Source organism: Oryza brachyantha, chromosome 2 (assembly GCF_000231095.2).
Source record: "Oryza brachyantha chromosome 2, ObraRS2, whole genome shotgun sequence".
In the NCBI taxonomy this organism is placed as follows: domain Eukaryota; kingdom Viridiplantae; phylum Streptophyta; class Magnoliopsida; order Poales; family Poaceae; genus Oryza; species Oryza brachyantha.
The window spans coordinates 4,090,743-4,108,066 of record NC_023164.2 but is presented as its reverse complement, the minus strand read 5'-3'; the positions used below and the strand labels follow the sequence as shown (position 1 = coordinate 4,108,066).

Below are 17,324 nucleotides of genomic sequence, written 5' to 3'. Positions count from 1 at the left end.
AATTTCACAATTTTGGGCTAAAAATCTGTACGTTTTGTATTGCCCAATTCCCATTTCCAGCACGTGGATCATATGCGCGAGAGAACGCACCATCCCTGCCTCTAATCCTCACCGTTGGATCTGCCACCCCGAGACCATCCAACGGTCCAGATCCACGCATCCGCCAGCGACACGATTTCCGAGACGATCCAACGGCTCTCGTCATCCCAGGAGGTGGAGATGGCGGCGCGGATGACGTCACGTCCCCACCACCATTCCCTTCTCCTCTTCCACCGCCGCCGCCTCCTCCTTCCCCGCATCGCCCATGGCGGGCGAAACCCTCGACCCCTCCACCTCCACCGCCTCGCCGCCGAAACCCTAGACCCGACCACCGACGTCCCAACCTGTGCCCCTCCCCCCCACAAGTCGCCGCCGCGATGGGGCCGCGCCGAGAAGTCCGCTTCGTGTCCTCAGGTGTGAAGCTCCCCCGCGCCGACCCGGCGCCGGCTCCGACTCTCCTTTCCACGGCGCTCCCCTTCGCGCACATCGGCCGGGCCATCGATGCCGCGGCCCGCCACGTGGCCAGGTTGATGCCCCGGTTACCCGTGGCGCGGGCCGAGGCGGGGGCGCCGCCCATTCCGCTGCCGCGGCGGCAGAAGGACGGGGGAGGTGGAGGCGGTGAGGAGCGGGTGCTGATCAGCGAGGTCGCGGTGCGGGGGAAGGACGGGGAGCCCCTGGAGCGGCCCGAGCTGGAGGCGGCCGCGGCCGCGGCGCTGCGCGCGTGCCGCCCCAACGCGGCGCTCACGGTGCGGGAGGTGCAGGAGGACGTGCACCGCGTCGTCGAGAGCGGGCTCTTCCGCTCCTGCATGCCCGTCGCCGTCGACACCCGTGACGGCATTCGTCTTGTGTTCGAGGTCAGTTTTGTTTCCCCTCTTGTTCTCCTTTCCCCCTCCCCTCAGATAAATTTGGAACTGAATGCTACACATTTTGGGTTGTGTCTTTGTTGGTTTAGGTGGAGCCGAACCAGGACTTCCATGGGTTGGTCTGCGAGGGTGCCAACATGTTACCATCTAAGTTCCTGAAGGATGCATTTCATGACCGCCATGGTAAGCATTTCCCCACTCATTTTAAATAGCTTGCCGTTGTCGGTGAAGTGAAATGTGCTATGAATTACCCTAGTTAAGGGTCTGTGCCTATTAGGGTGAAAAGCCACGTTTGGTTCATTTATGCATATATCAACTGGTACATGTCAAAAGCTTTAAGCAATGTAAATTGCTGCTGTATTTTCTAATGATAAAGTCTGATTAAAGAGTCATCAAAGCATTAAGCATAGGATTTGTTAGTATCCAGTATGTTTGACCTAGTGTAAGAGTTTATATAGAATGAGTTAGGGTATTAGCTTTTAGGATAGAATGAGTTAGGGTATTGAATTCTAGCTTTTAGGATTTCACTGGATTAAAATATGCTGCATATATATGTGATACTAATAATGCAAAAACCTACTACTTTGCACATTGTTGCTCTTATTATTGGTTCATTTTGACCTTATATTTCTCTATATCCCTCAAAATATCGTGGCAGTATCATTTCACTATATAAAAGAATGCACAACTCATTCCCTCTTTATAGCCCTCATACTTCTTCTAGCTTGTCACATTTTCTGTTGAGACCTATTTGACCTTTTAATATTACATTATGTAGGCAAAATAATTAATATAAGACATTTGGATCAAGTTATCAAGTCTGTTAATGGATGGTACCAAGAACGTGGTCTAACTGGCTTGGTAAGTGGGAAAACAATCAATATAAAACTCATGCTCTACTGCGGTAAGCTATATTTGATGTATATCACATTTTTGTTTAAGAGGTCAGAGCATTGCTGTAAACAGGCTTCTGGTGCCCATTTGATTTACAATACATTCTTTGTAACTATAAACTTTAGATGCCTACAACAATAGTAGTCGGTTTGTTGCTATCCACATTGTCTGACCTGCAAGCTATTTGCATGTATATCACTGATATCAAATAGGTGGGGCATACAACATCATACTGTATTCCTCTGTTATTTCTTACTGCTTGTATGTAAACTAGAAATTTGAATCTTTTGTTTAAATCATTTTTCCCACTATATGTGGCACTTAAATTCTTAGTCCTAACAGGATTAGAAATATGATGTGGGGTAATGTGAATGTGCGGTAGTTAGCAACCCATTGATTAGTTTGATTGACCAAAATCACTGGTATTCATGATTTTACATCAAAACATGCAGATTTCTTTTGCAGTTCTAACAATAGAAGGGTGTTTTGATTGCTAATGATAAATACATCAATAAACTCTATTGATTTGTTATCAGGTTTCATATGCTGAGATTCTTTCTGGAGGGATTCTGAGGTTACAAGTTTCTGAAGCTGAGGTTAATAATATCAACATTCGATTTCTGGATAGAAGAACGTGAGAACCATAGCCTGATTTAGTGAGATTCGCTTCACTGGTTACCGTATTGTTTTCGATGTGATATTCTGATCTTTCTTATCTTCCATCTCTTCCTATTTCTTTCCATCAGTGGGGAACCTACTGTTGGGAAGACACAACCAGAGACAATACTCCGTCAGCTTACCACCAAGAAGGGTCAGGTCAGAGCATTTTCAGAAGTCCCTTTACCACAATTTTGTTTGTCTACTTTACGACCACAATGCAGCTACAATAATATTTACAAATATGGACATCAGTTATGTCCACAATATACGAATTTTCACGTGATATACCTTTAAGAACCTTTTCATACCTACTTTAGAAGCTCTATGTCACTATTGATGGTATTTGTATCAATTATAGCCAGAGTGCACAAGTTATCATGAGAGATGATTTCAGTAACTGTCTCCATTTCATACTTGATTGTATGCTGTGCATTTAAGCATTGCTTTGGTGTTATGTTGAAATTGCATTGTAAATGCTGACTATAATTGTAAAAACTGTTTTTACAACCAGTGTTAGAGCTTATCCATTGAACTTCGAGAGCATTTATGTATAGAATTTGCCATATTATCTGTCTATCTGTCTAAACTTCTAATGATGAAAACAGGCTTACAATAGAGCACAAGTGAAAAGGGATGTTGAAACAATCCTTACTATGGGAATCATGGAGGATGTTACAATAATTCCTCAGCCAGTTGGAGGTAATGCTTAGTTATTGGTTCACCCTGTTTTTTAAATTGGATATTTCTCTCATTAGCGCCTATGTTCTTACTTATGGTCTTCTGCAGATTCAAATAAAGTTGATCTTGTCATGAATCTTGTTGAACGACCGTCAGGTGGTTTCTCTGCCGGTGGTGGCATTTCAAGCGGGTGAGTACAAGTCTTGCTGATTGACTCAATTAAGTAAAATATATGCTTTCACAAAATCTGTTTCTTATTTGCATGGTTCTGAAAGTTTTAGATTTACTATATCTCAAAGACGACATGCAAAATGTCTGCAAATTTACATCCAAATTTTGAATAAACATCAGTTTTTGTCCTGATGGCATGCTGTGTTTTCTGCAGGATAACAAACGGACCACTTTCTGGGCTTATTGGCAGGTCAGTAGATTCTTCCATAGTTCCACTCTTCTATATTTATGCCTTAAGCTATTATGGTTTTTTTATCGTACTATTAACACAAGGTCAAAGTTATCTTGATTCTGCTGGAAGTTTTGAATACAACTTTTTATCTATGCAATGTTGGGATTGTGATTTGTTAGAAATCAGATTTCTTAAACTTGTAGGAAGCATTCTGGATGCTAAGCTTCGAAGAATTATATATTGCTCTAAATGGATCAGTTAATATCCTGATAGTTTGTTCTCAAACTGGAGTTGCACATGCCTAATTTTTTTTCCTGCACTGGAAAAACAGTTTTGCTTATTCTCATCGGAATGTTTTTGGGAGGAACAAGAAGCTGAATCTCTCACTGGAGAGGGGGCAAATAGATTCTATATTTCGCTTGAACTATACTGATCCTTGGATTGATGGTGACAATAAGAGGACCTCCAGAACTATCATGGTGCAGGTAACTATGACTAATAGTCAAATACGATACCATCTTCAACCCTCCATAGTTACTTCAGCCGATAATCATTGATATGCTCTTATAATTATTTTCTTTGCCAGAACTCTAGGACTCCTGGAACACTTATCCATGGCGGGGACCATCCTGACCATGGGCCCATTACAATCGGACGAGTTACTGCCGGCATTGAATACAGCCGACCATTCAGACCTAAATGGAGTGGCACACTTGGATTAATATTTCAGGTAACAAGTGAATTGTATGCCAGAATAATCAAGTAACCCTTCCTCTGTACTTGTCCTGGAGAGAAGACCCAGACTGGACATAATCTTCTTACATTAATACTACCTTAGGTTAAGGACAAAAAAAAAAGATATATGCGCACAGTTTGTACAGTAATGGTGTAAAAAATCAAGTGAACTAGGCACTGTTGATTTGGTTCCTGTTAACCATCTGCTGTTCCCTTTGCTATCTCTCTTTCATGAAATGAGAAAATTAGCTGAATTGCATTCTACTGAGTATTGACACTCTATGCAGCATGCTGGTGCTCGTGATGACAAAGGCAATCCTATCATCAGAGATTTCTATAACAGCCAGTTAACTGCCAGGTCTTGAATCTCAATGCTTCATTTACCTTAACTTTGCACCATAAATATTTGTGCGTTCAACCTATCATGAATTCAATTGTGAAATCAAGTTAATACATGAAATCTGATGTACTTGTCATGGCAATACAGTGGAAATGCTTATGATGACACACTACTAGCTAAGCTTGAAAGTGTTTATACAGACTCTGGAGATCGTAGCTCAACAATGGTTAGTGTTTCTCCTATTCCGTCCCCACCGTCTAATTTATTGTTAAAATCTCTTATCACCTACTGTTCTTCCTGCTGCCAGTTCGTTTTCAACATTGAACAAGGTCTTCCTGTTCTTCCTGAGTGGCTCAGTTTTAACAGAGTGACAGCACGTTTGAGGCAGGGATATGAAATTGGCCCTGCTCGACTTCTTTTAAGGTTTGTGTTAGTGCATATGTCATCATTAATGGATCTTGAGCATACATGAGCTTGGTCTTAATATTTTGCATAGCAAGTTGCACGGGTTTTGTTACTCATTTCGTATCACTCTTTTTATGTGCTTTAGTGCTTCGGGAGGTCATGTAGAGGGAAACTTTTCACCTCATGAAGCATTTGCAATTGGTGGGACAAATAGTGTAAGAGGATATGAAGAAGGTGCTGTTGGTTCTGGCCGCTCATATGCTGTTGGTAGTGGAGAAATCTCTTGCCGCATGGTAGGCTTTGCCTCTTTTTTATGGAATATTGATTGGCCTTTACTGGAATACAACCTGAAGCACCAGTACAGTGAATATACATTACATACAACTACATGTTTTTACCCATAAATACCTAGTTGACAACATGGATATACATGCAAGTAAGAAAACTGAAAATGCTAGTGTTTGGGTGAAATTAGTTTGCAACTTGGTAAAACTAGTAAAATGTATTGGATGTATTTAAAATATATATTTAACTTGCTGATCAAACTATCAAATACACAAAACGGCAAATAGTTGTGTCTATGCCAAATATGTCATGAGCTGTATCACTCTACCAGCTGTTTTTTCCTTGCTTTAGACAGGTAACCCAGCGCTTTCATCAGATTAGTGTGAAGAATTATACATGTCAAATCAGTTTGTTCCTAACCTGTGCTACACAAAGATGAATTCCTAATGAAGATACCAAGCCTATCTGTACTCTGTGCATTTTTAGGGACGGTCTTAAATTTTTTGTGTATGCTAAAGAGTTTATTAAATGACAATTTAAAAGTTACTCTTGTCATGATGACAAGTGCAGATTGCTTGCTGCAGTGCCACTATAATCTCATGCATAAAGGGCAACTTTTATATGTCATTTCGATTAATTACAGTACTCTATCTATCTCTCCTGTGTAGTTTGGGCCATTGGAAGGTGTGGTGTTTGGTGACTATGGCAGCGATCTTAGTTCTGGTCCCAAAGTTCCTGGTAAGCCTGCTCACATTTTACATGTTCAGGAATTTTTGGTCCACTTCTATACCATTTGGTCCTAAAGCAGCGCAGTCCTGTCACCAGTAGTCAGTAGATCTTTAATTTGTTAAGCTTCGTATTAGTTTGAAAACACAAATAGTACTTATAATTAGGAAAGTTAATGCTTTTGCATGTTATTCTAATCTATTGATGAGATCTAGTTCCCTGGAACAATTTTGACATGGTTTCAGATTTACAGAGATAGCATGTTTTATGCTAAACCCAGATCTCATTTAGGCCATGTTTGTTGATTGGTTGTTTAGGTGACCCAGCCGGAGCTCGTGGAAAGCCAGGAAGTGGTTATGGCTACGGTGTTGGTGTCCGTGTGGACTCCCCACTGGGACCTTTGCGTCTTGAGTATGCTTTCAATGATAAACAAGCAAGGCGATTTCATTTTGGGGTTGGCTACAGAAATTAACCTGAGTTTTGTTTTGTTTGTGGCGTGATCCTTCATTTGATTAGCTGCTGTTAGGAGATAGTACCATTACATCCATTTCTTTGCGGTATTAATATATAAAAGCCTTTTCCAAAGCAAATTTTGTACAATTTGTCCAGATTCCCTTATTGTAACATATTTGTACAATTTTTTCAATCCTCCCCTCTTCATGTAGATGCTCTTGAAACTGAGAAAAAAATGATCCCAGCTGGTAATTACTCATGACTCATGGTTGGGTGAAGGTCCCTGAGATAATTTAAACAAGTTTTGTTGTTGTCGTAGTGCAGAATTTTGGACTTGTATCAGCCTGTCACCATTTGTATTATAATGCCAGCTTGAGTAATCTGAGCCTCTGCCATTCAGCTTAAACAGCATAGTTGGGTATTTCAAGATATCATTATCTGTCTGATGACATTACAAACTTGATCCAAATAAAAGCTGCCCCTGACAGTCAGTCCAGGACCCGTGTCCACGCTCATGAGCCTGCATTATGTGACATGAGAAGTTGTATCATTCATCAGATTTCCCCATATCTCAAGATGAAAGAGAGCTTACTAAACCAATAAAGCTGGATTGAGGAGTACTCACGGAATCTTCCATCCATGCAATGGGGTCATGATAGCAGGTACGTACAAGCAGTGTCTGGCCATGCATTTGGCCTTTAATTATAAGGTATCCTTTCATATTAAGATATAATCAGTAGAATCCTGGGGTACAAATTTCTGGACAATAATTTGTGCTTGTGTAATTCTCATTCATTTTTTACAGTTAAGGTTACTATGTCGACAAAAAGTTACAAAATCGTTTTCCCTTTTTTTAATATTTGTGCTGTTTTCGGTTCAGGAATTCAACTTATTGTTACTCTGCTCCATATCATCCATGTGCTACTGCCAGATGCTATAGATGTAGCATATCGATATATCGCATGATGCATATGTCCGGCATTATAATGGAGGGACAATTTTTCCAGACCAACATCTGCACACATTCTGTCAAATTATTTATTTTTGATCTCCAAATTCTTGCAGCAATCCAGCTGTCCTTCTGCACACTCCTCTAATTTAATCATTTTGCTGATGCATGTTTTCATTTGGTCCCAGATTACCCCTACCTCCCTGCCATAGAGTTTGGCTTTTATAATCAAGCAAGTCATCTTGCAATGCATTGCCTGCATGCTGCAGGTTAGCCATCATTTCACAGGCAACCATCAGCAGGCTGGCCATGCTAATAATCAAAGACCCAGGAGACCTTTTCTTCTTCTGGGATTCATGCATGCATGATATGGCATGCAAATATAAGCTGACAAGCCAGATGCAGCCACCCATTGACAGTGTCTGATCAGTCCATGATGGGAGTAGGAGACCAATCTGGGTTTATCATCTCCAGTGATGCAGCGGACCGATCAATAGATGTTTTTTTTTTCGCATTTGTGATCATGAGGTTTCTTGCAGATCAATCTCCACTGGAGTCATCTCAGGACAACATGGATGGATGCTTCTGCTGCTGTTTGTTCATGCTAACCTCTACTGCTGTTTTGCAGCAGATTTCAGAGTCACTCCAGAATCCTACATTCTTGTGAACCATACATGGCATGCGTCTGCATGAATCCTGCACGTATAAGATAAAACATTGCTAAGTACAAGAATCTACCACCTTCATGATAATGTCAAAAAAGTTAGATAATATTCCGCCATAAGAGTAATTGGGGATAACACGTTTTAAAACAGATACTAACACAACAAACTAGAAAAATCAAATGTTAGTTGCATCCTAATCCTATGTTTCTTACTAAAATTTAATTATCGCACCAAATATGGTAACTAGCTAGGTTTGCTCCATGGTTACTGGAAAGAGGAAACGCAAACCAAATTCTTACATTCGAACACTTCATAATGTCAATAATGGCACTACGTTGCTTAGTTAGCTGATGGTTTCCAAGAAAATTAAAGTGAAATATGGCAAGAAGCCAAAGTTGCTACTCACTCCTTAACAAAAATATAACAATATTTGTAGTTAAGGTTGCTTCTTCCTCCATCCTAAAATAATGGATCATTTTGGCCAAAACTTTTATCTCAAAATAAGTTACTGTCTTGGGAATTGGAAAAAATAATCCATAGTAAATAGAGGCATACACAATTATTACATATCTTTTCATCGCCAAAATGGTAGACAAGGGCCATGGATGACATTAGATTTGAGTACTAATTTATCTAATATTAGTCTAGTAATCAAATATTTTGGAACGGAAGAATATATTTTAGGATAGAGGGAGCAGATGATTGGGAACACACCGTGTGCGTATATACCAACTAACAGACGCCATGAAAAATTACAGAAAAAAATTCTGCCATAAGTCAGTGGAAAGAGGGGTTAGAACTTTGCCTCGACGCCGAAGAAGGGGAATTTTAGCCCCCTCTACCCATGGTTCCACACATGTACGTAGTCTTATATCTAAATCTATTATATTTTAGCTGCAACGCAAGAATCGAAAAATCTAATACTTTTATCCTTGTTGTGTGTACTAAAAATTGTAATACCCATGATGCATCCCCTACATGATTAATGCAATATCAGGATGATCACAACACATCTTTTCCGGACACTGTTGCACTTATCTGTCCATCAGGACAGAGAGCATCAGCGCCACATCACCGATGCATGAACCATGATCTTTCGTATGAAAGATTGGCATCGAAAAGCTGGCTAGAAACCAGTACTACATGCTGGGTATCTCGTACTGCTGCTGTGGGTGATATGATGCAGCATACGAGTAGGCTCCTACAAAAGGAAACGGGGAAAGCAGCTTTGTCATCCATCCAGAGAAGCTCTCGTTGTCAAGCTGGGTATCTTTGTGTCCGCTGTGACGTGTGTGTTGATATGCATCACGCCCTGGTTAGTTTCCAAAAAAATTTCCCAAAAATACCGCATCAAATTTTCGGACATCTAAATGAAGCATTAAATATATATGAATATTAAAACTAATTACATAGTTATGGAAAAAATCGTGAGACGAATCTTTTGAGCCTAATTAGTACGTGATTAGCCATAAGTGCTACAGTAACCTACATGTGCTAATGACGGATTAATTAGGCTCAAAAGATTTGTCTCGCGGTTTCTTGACAGAATCTGTAATTTATTTTATAATTTGGCTACGTTTAATACTTCAAATGTATGTCCGTATATCCGATATGATGTTTTAAAAAAAAGTTTACAAACTGAACAAGGCCTCTGTGTAGTACAGTGAACTAGTACTCATGTTCAAGAATATAAACATCTATATTTTGTTTAGCATGACTTAAAGATTAATATGAAATGACTATAGTGCCCATAATAAATAAGGAATAATGATGTGTACCGATAGTTAAGGTAAAGTAGAAAGAATTTTAAGTTAAAAAAGATTGATGAGATAAATAATGCGGTAAATAATGCTATAAGTATTTATATTATTAGACATGATTTAAATTTTAAAAATAGTTATATTTTAAAACGGAAGAAATACCGCTGGTACCATGTACCGACACAGTGGAGTGCTGATTCATTAAAGACTTATACCTCCATAAAAAATAATCAATTTCTAAAATTAAATCTAGATAGCTGAGTGTCTTAAGTTCATCTTTTGAAATAGTTTTTTTTTTCTACGAGTCGGTAAGGTGGAGGATTCGATGGAGACAATGGTTAGATAGAGGGGTGATGAACTACTACTGGTCCTGCATCATCGTCATCACCATGAATTTGCTTGTGTTGGTACGTTTCCCTCGGATCGGCCAAGCACGGTTCAGTCGCAGCGCCTCATCCAAGTTTATTTATCGTTAAGAGGACGGTAGTACTTCTTTTTAGGAAAAAAAAGAATGATGCTATAATAAATAAAAGGGAAAATTGTGTTCATACCCCAAATTTAACTTAAATATAAGTGCATTACTAGCACTGAAGAGCCAAATTAGTTATAAGAAGAAATCACTTAAATACCCGTCACTAGATAAGAAGATTGTATGGAGCCAGTGGTAGATAAGAGTAAAATATATAGGTATTTGAATATGAGATAATTTATGTGACAACTAGTACTCTACAAATTCACTATTTATGAGATAAATTTAAATTCTAAAAATACACTTATTACGAGATAGAGAGAGTATTTTGCATGTACCAAAGTTTGAAGTTCCTAAGGAAATTCTGGTGTAGCAGCGAACACTTATCATACGTCGATGCACTTCCGTAAGAATTTTAGTTTCACACTTTTATCTCTATCCGTCAAGTATTGGGCAAGTGCCAACAAGATAGCATCGTCACGATTATTTGATAAGACATTTGAGGTTTTAGCCATAATTCCTACGCATTTTCTTCTTTGAAAATCTAAGGGATAATGAGATCGGTGATCATGACGTCGTTTTGGAACATTCATTATCGATGACATGTTCGATATTGATGTATCCAATCCGTCTGCTAGCTAGCTATACTCAATCCGTACAGAAATATCAAAGATAGATGTGTTTTTTATACATATTTTTTCTCAGCTTTTACGCATGCGTTCTTAACCAATATAGAAGTTTATGATCATCTTGTATTTCTAAAATAAAGTTTTAATTTTGTATGGTTAACTCCATCGTTTATATCATTAGATAATTAGATAGGTATAACAAAAGTTAGAAAATCTTCCAACTTCATCCATAATAGAGTTTAAACTGTGTTCAATAATGGCATCTTCACCTAAGTACTCGTCTCAACCAATTAAAAAGTTACGTCATTTAACATTTTCACTAACTTTCCCATTGATCAACTAATCATACAATTAATCCCCTATTATCCTAACCTTAATCACATGCTTAATTATATCGTTGGGCGGTGAGAGAAATTTTTTATTAAATAATCTTTTTAGCAAGTAATTTTATTAAAAAACCACCTTGCAAAATTTTTCTAAAACTAAACATTTTGGCCACGCCAGTGTTGGGGGTATGGCCAAAAGGTTCATATGGTGGAAATATTTTTCCCGAAGATTTAGTAATTTTATTTATTAAAAAAGTTTAAAAAATAAAAAATTCACGGACTACTGTTACTGTATATCAGTTATGTCTCCACTGTTGATCTATTCCATCCATAGAGCAAGGCTAATAATATAGCCAACAAGTTGGCTATAAGACTTTTTATAGTCTTCTCTTAGTCCACTCATATACTAGTTAGCTCTTTATCATTAATTTAGGACCCACATGTCACTCTCACATAGTTTTTTGGTTCCTGTGCCCAAGCTAGCTACAAGTTAACAGTCTGCTTACACTCTCTCTCATCCACTCTCTCCTCCACATAAGCATATAGCCAGCTTATAGCCTGCTATTATACTTAGTCATACCTTTGAACCTAAGTGCTGTCAGTTGGGAGTTGCAAAGGGTTGCGATGACCCCTACAGTAATTAATTCATGGAATTAATTAAGCTGGGGAGAAAGCAAGCACAGGACCATGAATGCTGCTACTGTTTGGCATTTGGTTTCAATTAATCAATCAAGCCGTGTCCACTCCAGTTGAACATTGAGCTATACTCGATCCACTGCTGATATAGCTAGCTGTGCAACACAGTGGGGGCCTGGCTGCAGGTCCATTTTGTTGTGTGACCTTGTAGGTGTTTGATTATTGGTTGTTGGGGCTATATATGGTGAATAGTATATAGAGGTTAGTAGCAGGAATTTGAGCTTTTTTACCGTCTTAGAAAATATCTCGAGATATTATTTTTTTATATAAAATTTTAGTATCTTGAGAAGATACCATATATAATTGTGCACTAAAATTTTAGTAGTTCAAGATATTTTTCAAAAATGATAAAAAAAACCTTAGAAATTTACAGAATTGTACATATGGCAAGTAATTATGTGCCAGAGATAAGTAAATGTATGCATGTGAGCTGTTCGAGAAAAGGAAAATAATTGGATTTTCTCACTTGTATAGGTAGGTGATGATTGGATGGACCTGTTTTGAGCTGTGGTCAGTTTTGAATTGTAGAAATTCAATTGGCAAATTTTTACATTTCTTTTCATCATTGCACTGGTTATATATGTGTTCCTTTATGCAATCCATAGGAGAAAAAAAACTGCATTTGTAGCATGATAGTAGAGCTTCCATTTGTGGGGCAACCAACCTAGGCTGAAATGAGGTTCACATAGATTTTTCATGTAAGATTGAGGCCAGGGTATAAGATCGTGTGAGGTGTTTGGGAAAGGAAGGGGTGGTGGTCTGGTGGACTGGGAGGGCGTGTTTAATTTCTTGAATTAATGGAGGGTCATCTTAACCCGTTGGTCTAGTTTTTTTTTAAATAAGCATTATCTCCCATGCAATTTTATATTGTATTTTAACTTTGTGCTTTGGTAATTATCATGCGCTAGATATGCACAGAGATGATGCTACTTAGTACTTCTTCCGGCTAAAAATTACCATCACTTGACTTTTTATAATGTTTGAGGTGTGATTTTACCACTATTTATGTTAGAATACTTGTTTATAGAATCTAATAAGTTAATGATATTGTGGTAGTAACTTTTAGGTTAAATCTATCGTATACTACTTTTAGTAGCTAAGTAGCCGTAGATAGGCTCATAAAAAAACAATTAGTATTAGGGGCTGGATCTCTTATAGAAAATGAGGGAGAGGGGAAGGGAAGAAGAGAGGGGCTGGAGAAAGAATGTAGCAAGTCTCTCCAAACTTCATATCCTAGATCTGTCCCTGATTAGTATATAGAAGTATCCAATTAATTTTACACCAAAAATTTAGCTCATACTTTATCTAGCAATCTAATTTTTTTGATAATTCACTCTAAAATTTCTCATCTGAAAAACACTAATCTAACTACTGAGATTAAAAGTGAAAACTTTTCTATCGGTCCTTCATAATCAAATGTCAAAAAAACCCCATTTCTGGAGGCCGTACGTACGTGAAATCCAACAACATGTTATAATAAACCAAACGGCCACGCTACCCTCTTCGTCTTCGCCCATCCACTCTCCCATGCATGCACCTCAGCTTGCATTCCATCGATCCACATCCATGGAGGACGCTCGAACCAGCAACCTCAGGATCTCGAGAGGCCATGGCCATGGCTGCCAACCCTCTTCTGTGAAGGAGCCTTTCCCTTTCCTCAGCCTCATCGCTTCCTCCTCTCCTTCTTCGAGCAGCAGCAGCCGCCACCAGCAGCAAGAAGGTCGCGGTGGCCATGATCAGCTGCTCCAGTACGCTTGCCTGAGCGGCGAGCACCAGTACCGGGAGGAGGAGGAAGAGGTCACGGTTGCTCTGAGCATAGGCCTACCGGTCATCTCCTCTTCTTCTCCGTCGTCGTCGGTGGCGCCGGCGACGAAGCTGGCAAATCAAGATGGTGGTGGTACTTGCGCCGGCGGCGGCGGTGGTGAAGAAGGTACTGGTGGAGACGGAGTGAGCTGCAGCGGCGGCGTGGGTCCGGCGGTGGGGAGCGTGAGGACGGCCGGCGGCGGCGGGCAGTACTGGATCCCGACGGCGGCGCAGATCCTCGCTGGCGCCACCCAGTTTTCGTGCTCCGTCTGCCACAAGACCTTCAACAGATACAACAATCTGCAGGTACGTACTCTCTCCCTCTCTCTGTATATATATTAATACAAATTTTGTAATCTGCAGATAGACAGCGGTAAGTTAACTTAACCTTCCTTTTTCCGCGTGCATGCTTCTCGAATTGCTAAACAGTATTTTCTTTGCAAAAATTTTATATAAGAAAGTTGTTTTTAAAAAATTATATTAATATATTTTATACTTTTAATAATTAATTAATCATGTACTAATTTATTACTACGTTTTCCGCAGCAAGTAAGTTAACTTATCAACCCCTTACGCGAACACGGCCACAGACAGCATTGATTGAGTGTGTTTATACTTATAACCTTAAATATTCGTAAACACACCGTCTACAAAGTCACAGGAATTCTGAAATAATACAATTTAACATACAGTACATCGTAACCAATTAATTATACCGGAATTTAACAGAATGTAGGATTCAATAAAAATTTAATAAAAACCAGGAATTTATTTTTTATATAATAAATAATTTGACCTTCAATGAAAATTACAGCCCCGTGTAACACGGTAGGAGATATATGCACAAGTGTACTGTGCATACACGGTGTTATTGGTGTACGTGTCACTTCCATATATTAATTGTAACTTGAAAAATAAAAGAATAAAATGTTATCATATTTGACTATAGTGAGTATGTAATGGCAGACAATTGTAAGTGCCTCTCGCACGTCGTCTTAAAAGGAAAAAAAGAAAAGGAAATGAATGGATAAAAATTAGCTGCATGCAAATGCAAATGATAATATATATGATATGATCATTCAATACAAAAAGATGAAAAAAGAAAAGAAATTAAATTAAATGGGTGGCTGCATAAGTAATGCAGATGCACATGTGGGGGCACGGGTCGCAGTACCGGCGGGGCGGCACGGCGGCGCTGCGCGGCGCGCAGCCGACGGCGATGCTCCGGCTGCCGTGCTACTGCTGCGCGGCGGGGTGCCGCAACCACATCGACCACCCGCGCGCCCGCCCGCTCAAGGACTTCCGCACGCTGCAGACGCACTGGCGGCGCCGCCACGGCGCCCGCCCCTTCGCCTGCCGTCGCTGCGCCAAGCGCTTCGCCGTCCGCGGCGACTGGCGCACCCACGAGAAGAACTGCGGCCGCCTCTGGCGCTGCGCCTGCGGCGCGGACTTCCGCCACAAGCGCTCCCTCAACGACCACGCCCGCGCCTTCGGCGCCGGCCACGGCGGGGTCCTCGTCCTCCTCCACCACGACGGCGGCGACGACGAAGAGTGCCGCCGCGCCGCGCTGGCCCCTAGGCCCTAGCTACCTACCTAGGGTTTAGTGCTGCAAAAGGCATATAGGGTGAGATAAATTGATTTCAGATTTGTTTGTGATCACATATAAACAACTCTCTTATTTTTTTTGTTTGGTTAATTTGATTACATTTGTATGATCATTTTGCTTAATTGGAATTTGCGGTTTGGATGTGAAATTTTAATTTGAAAAAAAATATGTAAATGGATTAACATGAGACGTATCGTTCCATAAACATACAAGTTTAAATATGATTTCTACGATCTATAACAAAACATAACAAGCATGAGTCAAACGATGTGGTATATTTTAGTTTGGATGCACGAAAAACGTATTTATAATGATTTTTTTTCATAATAATAATTTTTAGGTAGGTTTTACAAATATTATAAGTAATAAGTTGTCACTAGTCATATTTTGACTATTGGACTCAAAGCAACATACTACCTCTATTTCATATTGTAAGACTTTCTAGCTTTGTCTAAGTTCATCAATTGATGAACATATATAATTTATATATATATTTAGATTTATTAGCATCTATATAAATCTAAGCAAGGCTAGAAAGTCTTACATTGTGAAACGGAGAGAGTATTTTCTTGACTAGAGGATACCTTATAAGTGCTAAATGAGAAATATTACTGTCAATATATAGTTTTCATAGGTCTCCGCAACTTGAAAATACTTGTGTTTAAACGTATAAGTTCCCATTGTATATAAAACTTTAGCTTAAGTATGGTGGAACTTTTAGGTTACTTTATTGTGTTTTGTATTTTTATGGGTTCATCTAGATGTATTTTCTTATATTCTTATCTAATTTGTCCTTACATATTTCAAAGTTATAAGATATTAATTCTCATAAGAAACATGTGAGTTGTTGGATATTGATGTAGTGGTTTAAATATGATCATAGATTAAAAAGGCATATATTCAATACATAGATAATCCTTTAGCTAATAAATGGTCACTGGTCATACACAGTCCATGAGTTAAAAAACATTGGTTTTAAACCTAACTTATGCATCTGGTTATCTTTGGGAAATCTGATGTGGGTAGATAAAATCATAAAAGGCCGGGTTTAAAATTCTTGCACACCACGAGATGATATGATAAATAGGTTGCACAATAATGTAGTCCCCATCGTGTGCAATAGTCTCTCACTGCTTGCTCTATGTCTGATAAGACGTGAAAAAAAAATAAATGAACCGATAAAAAATGATTTGTATAATTTTTAATATTTATGTTCAGCGATTAAAGATCAATGTTGCAAAATAAACTATAATAAAAATCTCTTAAAATCAATTGTAAAAATCAAGTTTTAGAATTTAAATCTTGGTTATGGCTAATAATATCGTTGTACACTAGCTGGTTATGCAGCTTGTTCTATTAATGCAATTATTGCACGTAAATAGTTCAACGGGTCTCTATAATGTTTATTTAGTACTTATATCTACTGAGTAGTGATGATGGTAGTAGTGAATCTCTCATCTATCCTACGCGCGCCAACTTCTTTCTATTTTTTGAAAAAAAAACTTAGACATGTATATCAAACAACTTTATTAACTCTATTTTAATAGCATGCTAATGATATTTTTAATAAGATCTGCATGGTAATACGAGAGGTACTACAGATTGGTACGCTGGTCAGTGGGACCTATCGAAATAATAAACCGTGTACATGTTTTCCTTTTGTATATCTCCATCTTGATTCTATCGCTTAAGCTCATGGGCGCGTTCTTTTGAGACTTTACAGGAAATATGATTAGCAAATAATTAATTAAGAATTAAATATTAAAAAGTTGAAAAATATATTTATTTAATTTTCTAAAGAAACTTTTATATATTAAATTTTCACACGTATCAAACCATTTATCGAAAAGTGCTAACGGATACGGAGGGAGCATGTATTAGAACCCTTCACTTCCCTTCACTTAAAATCGACTCTCTTTGCACCATATGCTATTTTGTTT

At 38.9% G+C, this 17,324-nt stretch overlaps 2 protein-coding genes across 2 annotated transcripts; both read left to right on the top strand.

Annotated features, from left to right (window-relative positions):
- Window positions 1-287: 287 nt before the first annotated feature.
- Window positions 288-6,796, top strand: LOC102718340 (outer envelope protein 80, chloroplastic). The gene is made up of 16 exons (XM_006648357.3): window positions 288-893; window positions 992-1,085; window positions 1,681-1,763; window positions 2,333-2,430; window positions 2,543-2,612; window positions 3,062-3,155; window positions 3,243-3,324; window positions 3,520-3,555; window positions 3,869-4,022; window positions 4,124-4,267; window positions 4,560-4,630; window positions 4,760-4,838; window positions 4,920-5,035; window positions 5,163-5,310; window positions 5,971-6,040; window positions 6,346-6,796. Exons 1-16 carry the CDS (start codon window positions 417-419, stop codon window positions 6,498-6,500), a joined length of 1,971 nt encoding a protein of 656 aa, XP_006648420.2. The 5' UTR covers window positions 288-416; the 3' UTR covers window positions 6,501-6,796.
- Window positions 6,797-13,493: 6,697 nt separating this feature from the next.
- On the top strand, window positions 13,494-15,523 carry LOC121053536 (zinc finger protein WIP2-like). Its single transcript, XM_040520742.1, has 2 exons — window positions 13,494-14,084; window positions 14,923-15,523. The coding sequence occupies exons 1-2, from the start codon at window positions 13,503-13,505 to the stop codon at window positions 15,361-15,363; spliced, it is 1,023 nt and encodes a 340-aa protein (XP_040376676.1). The 5' UTR covers window positions 13,494-13,502; the 3' UTR covers window positions 15,364-15,523.
- Window positions 15,524-17,324: the final 1,801 nt, after the last annotated feature.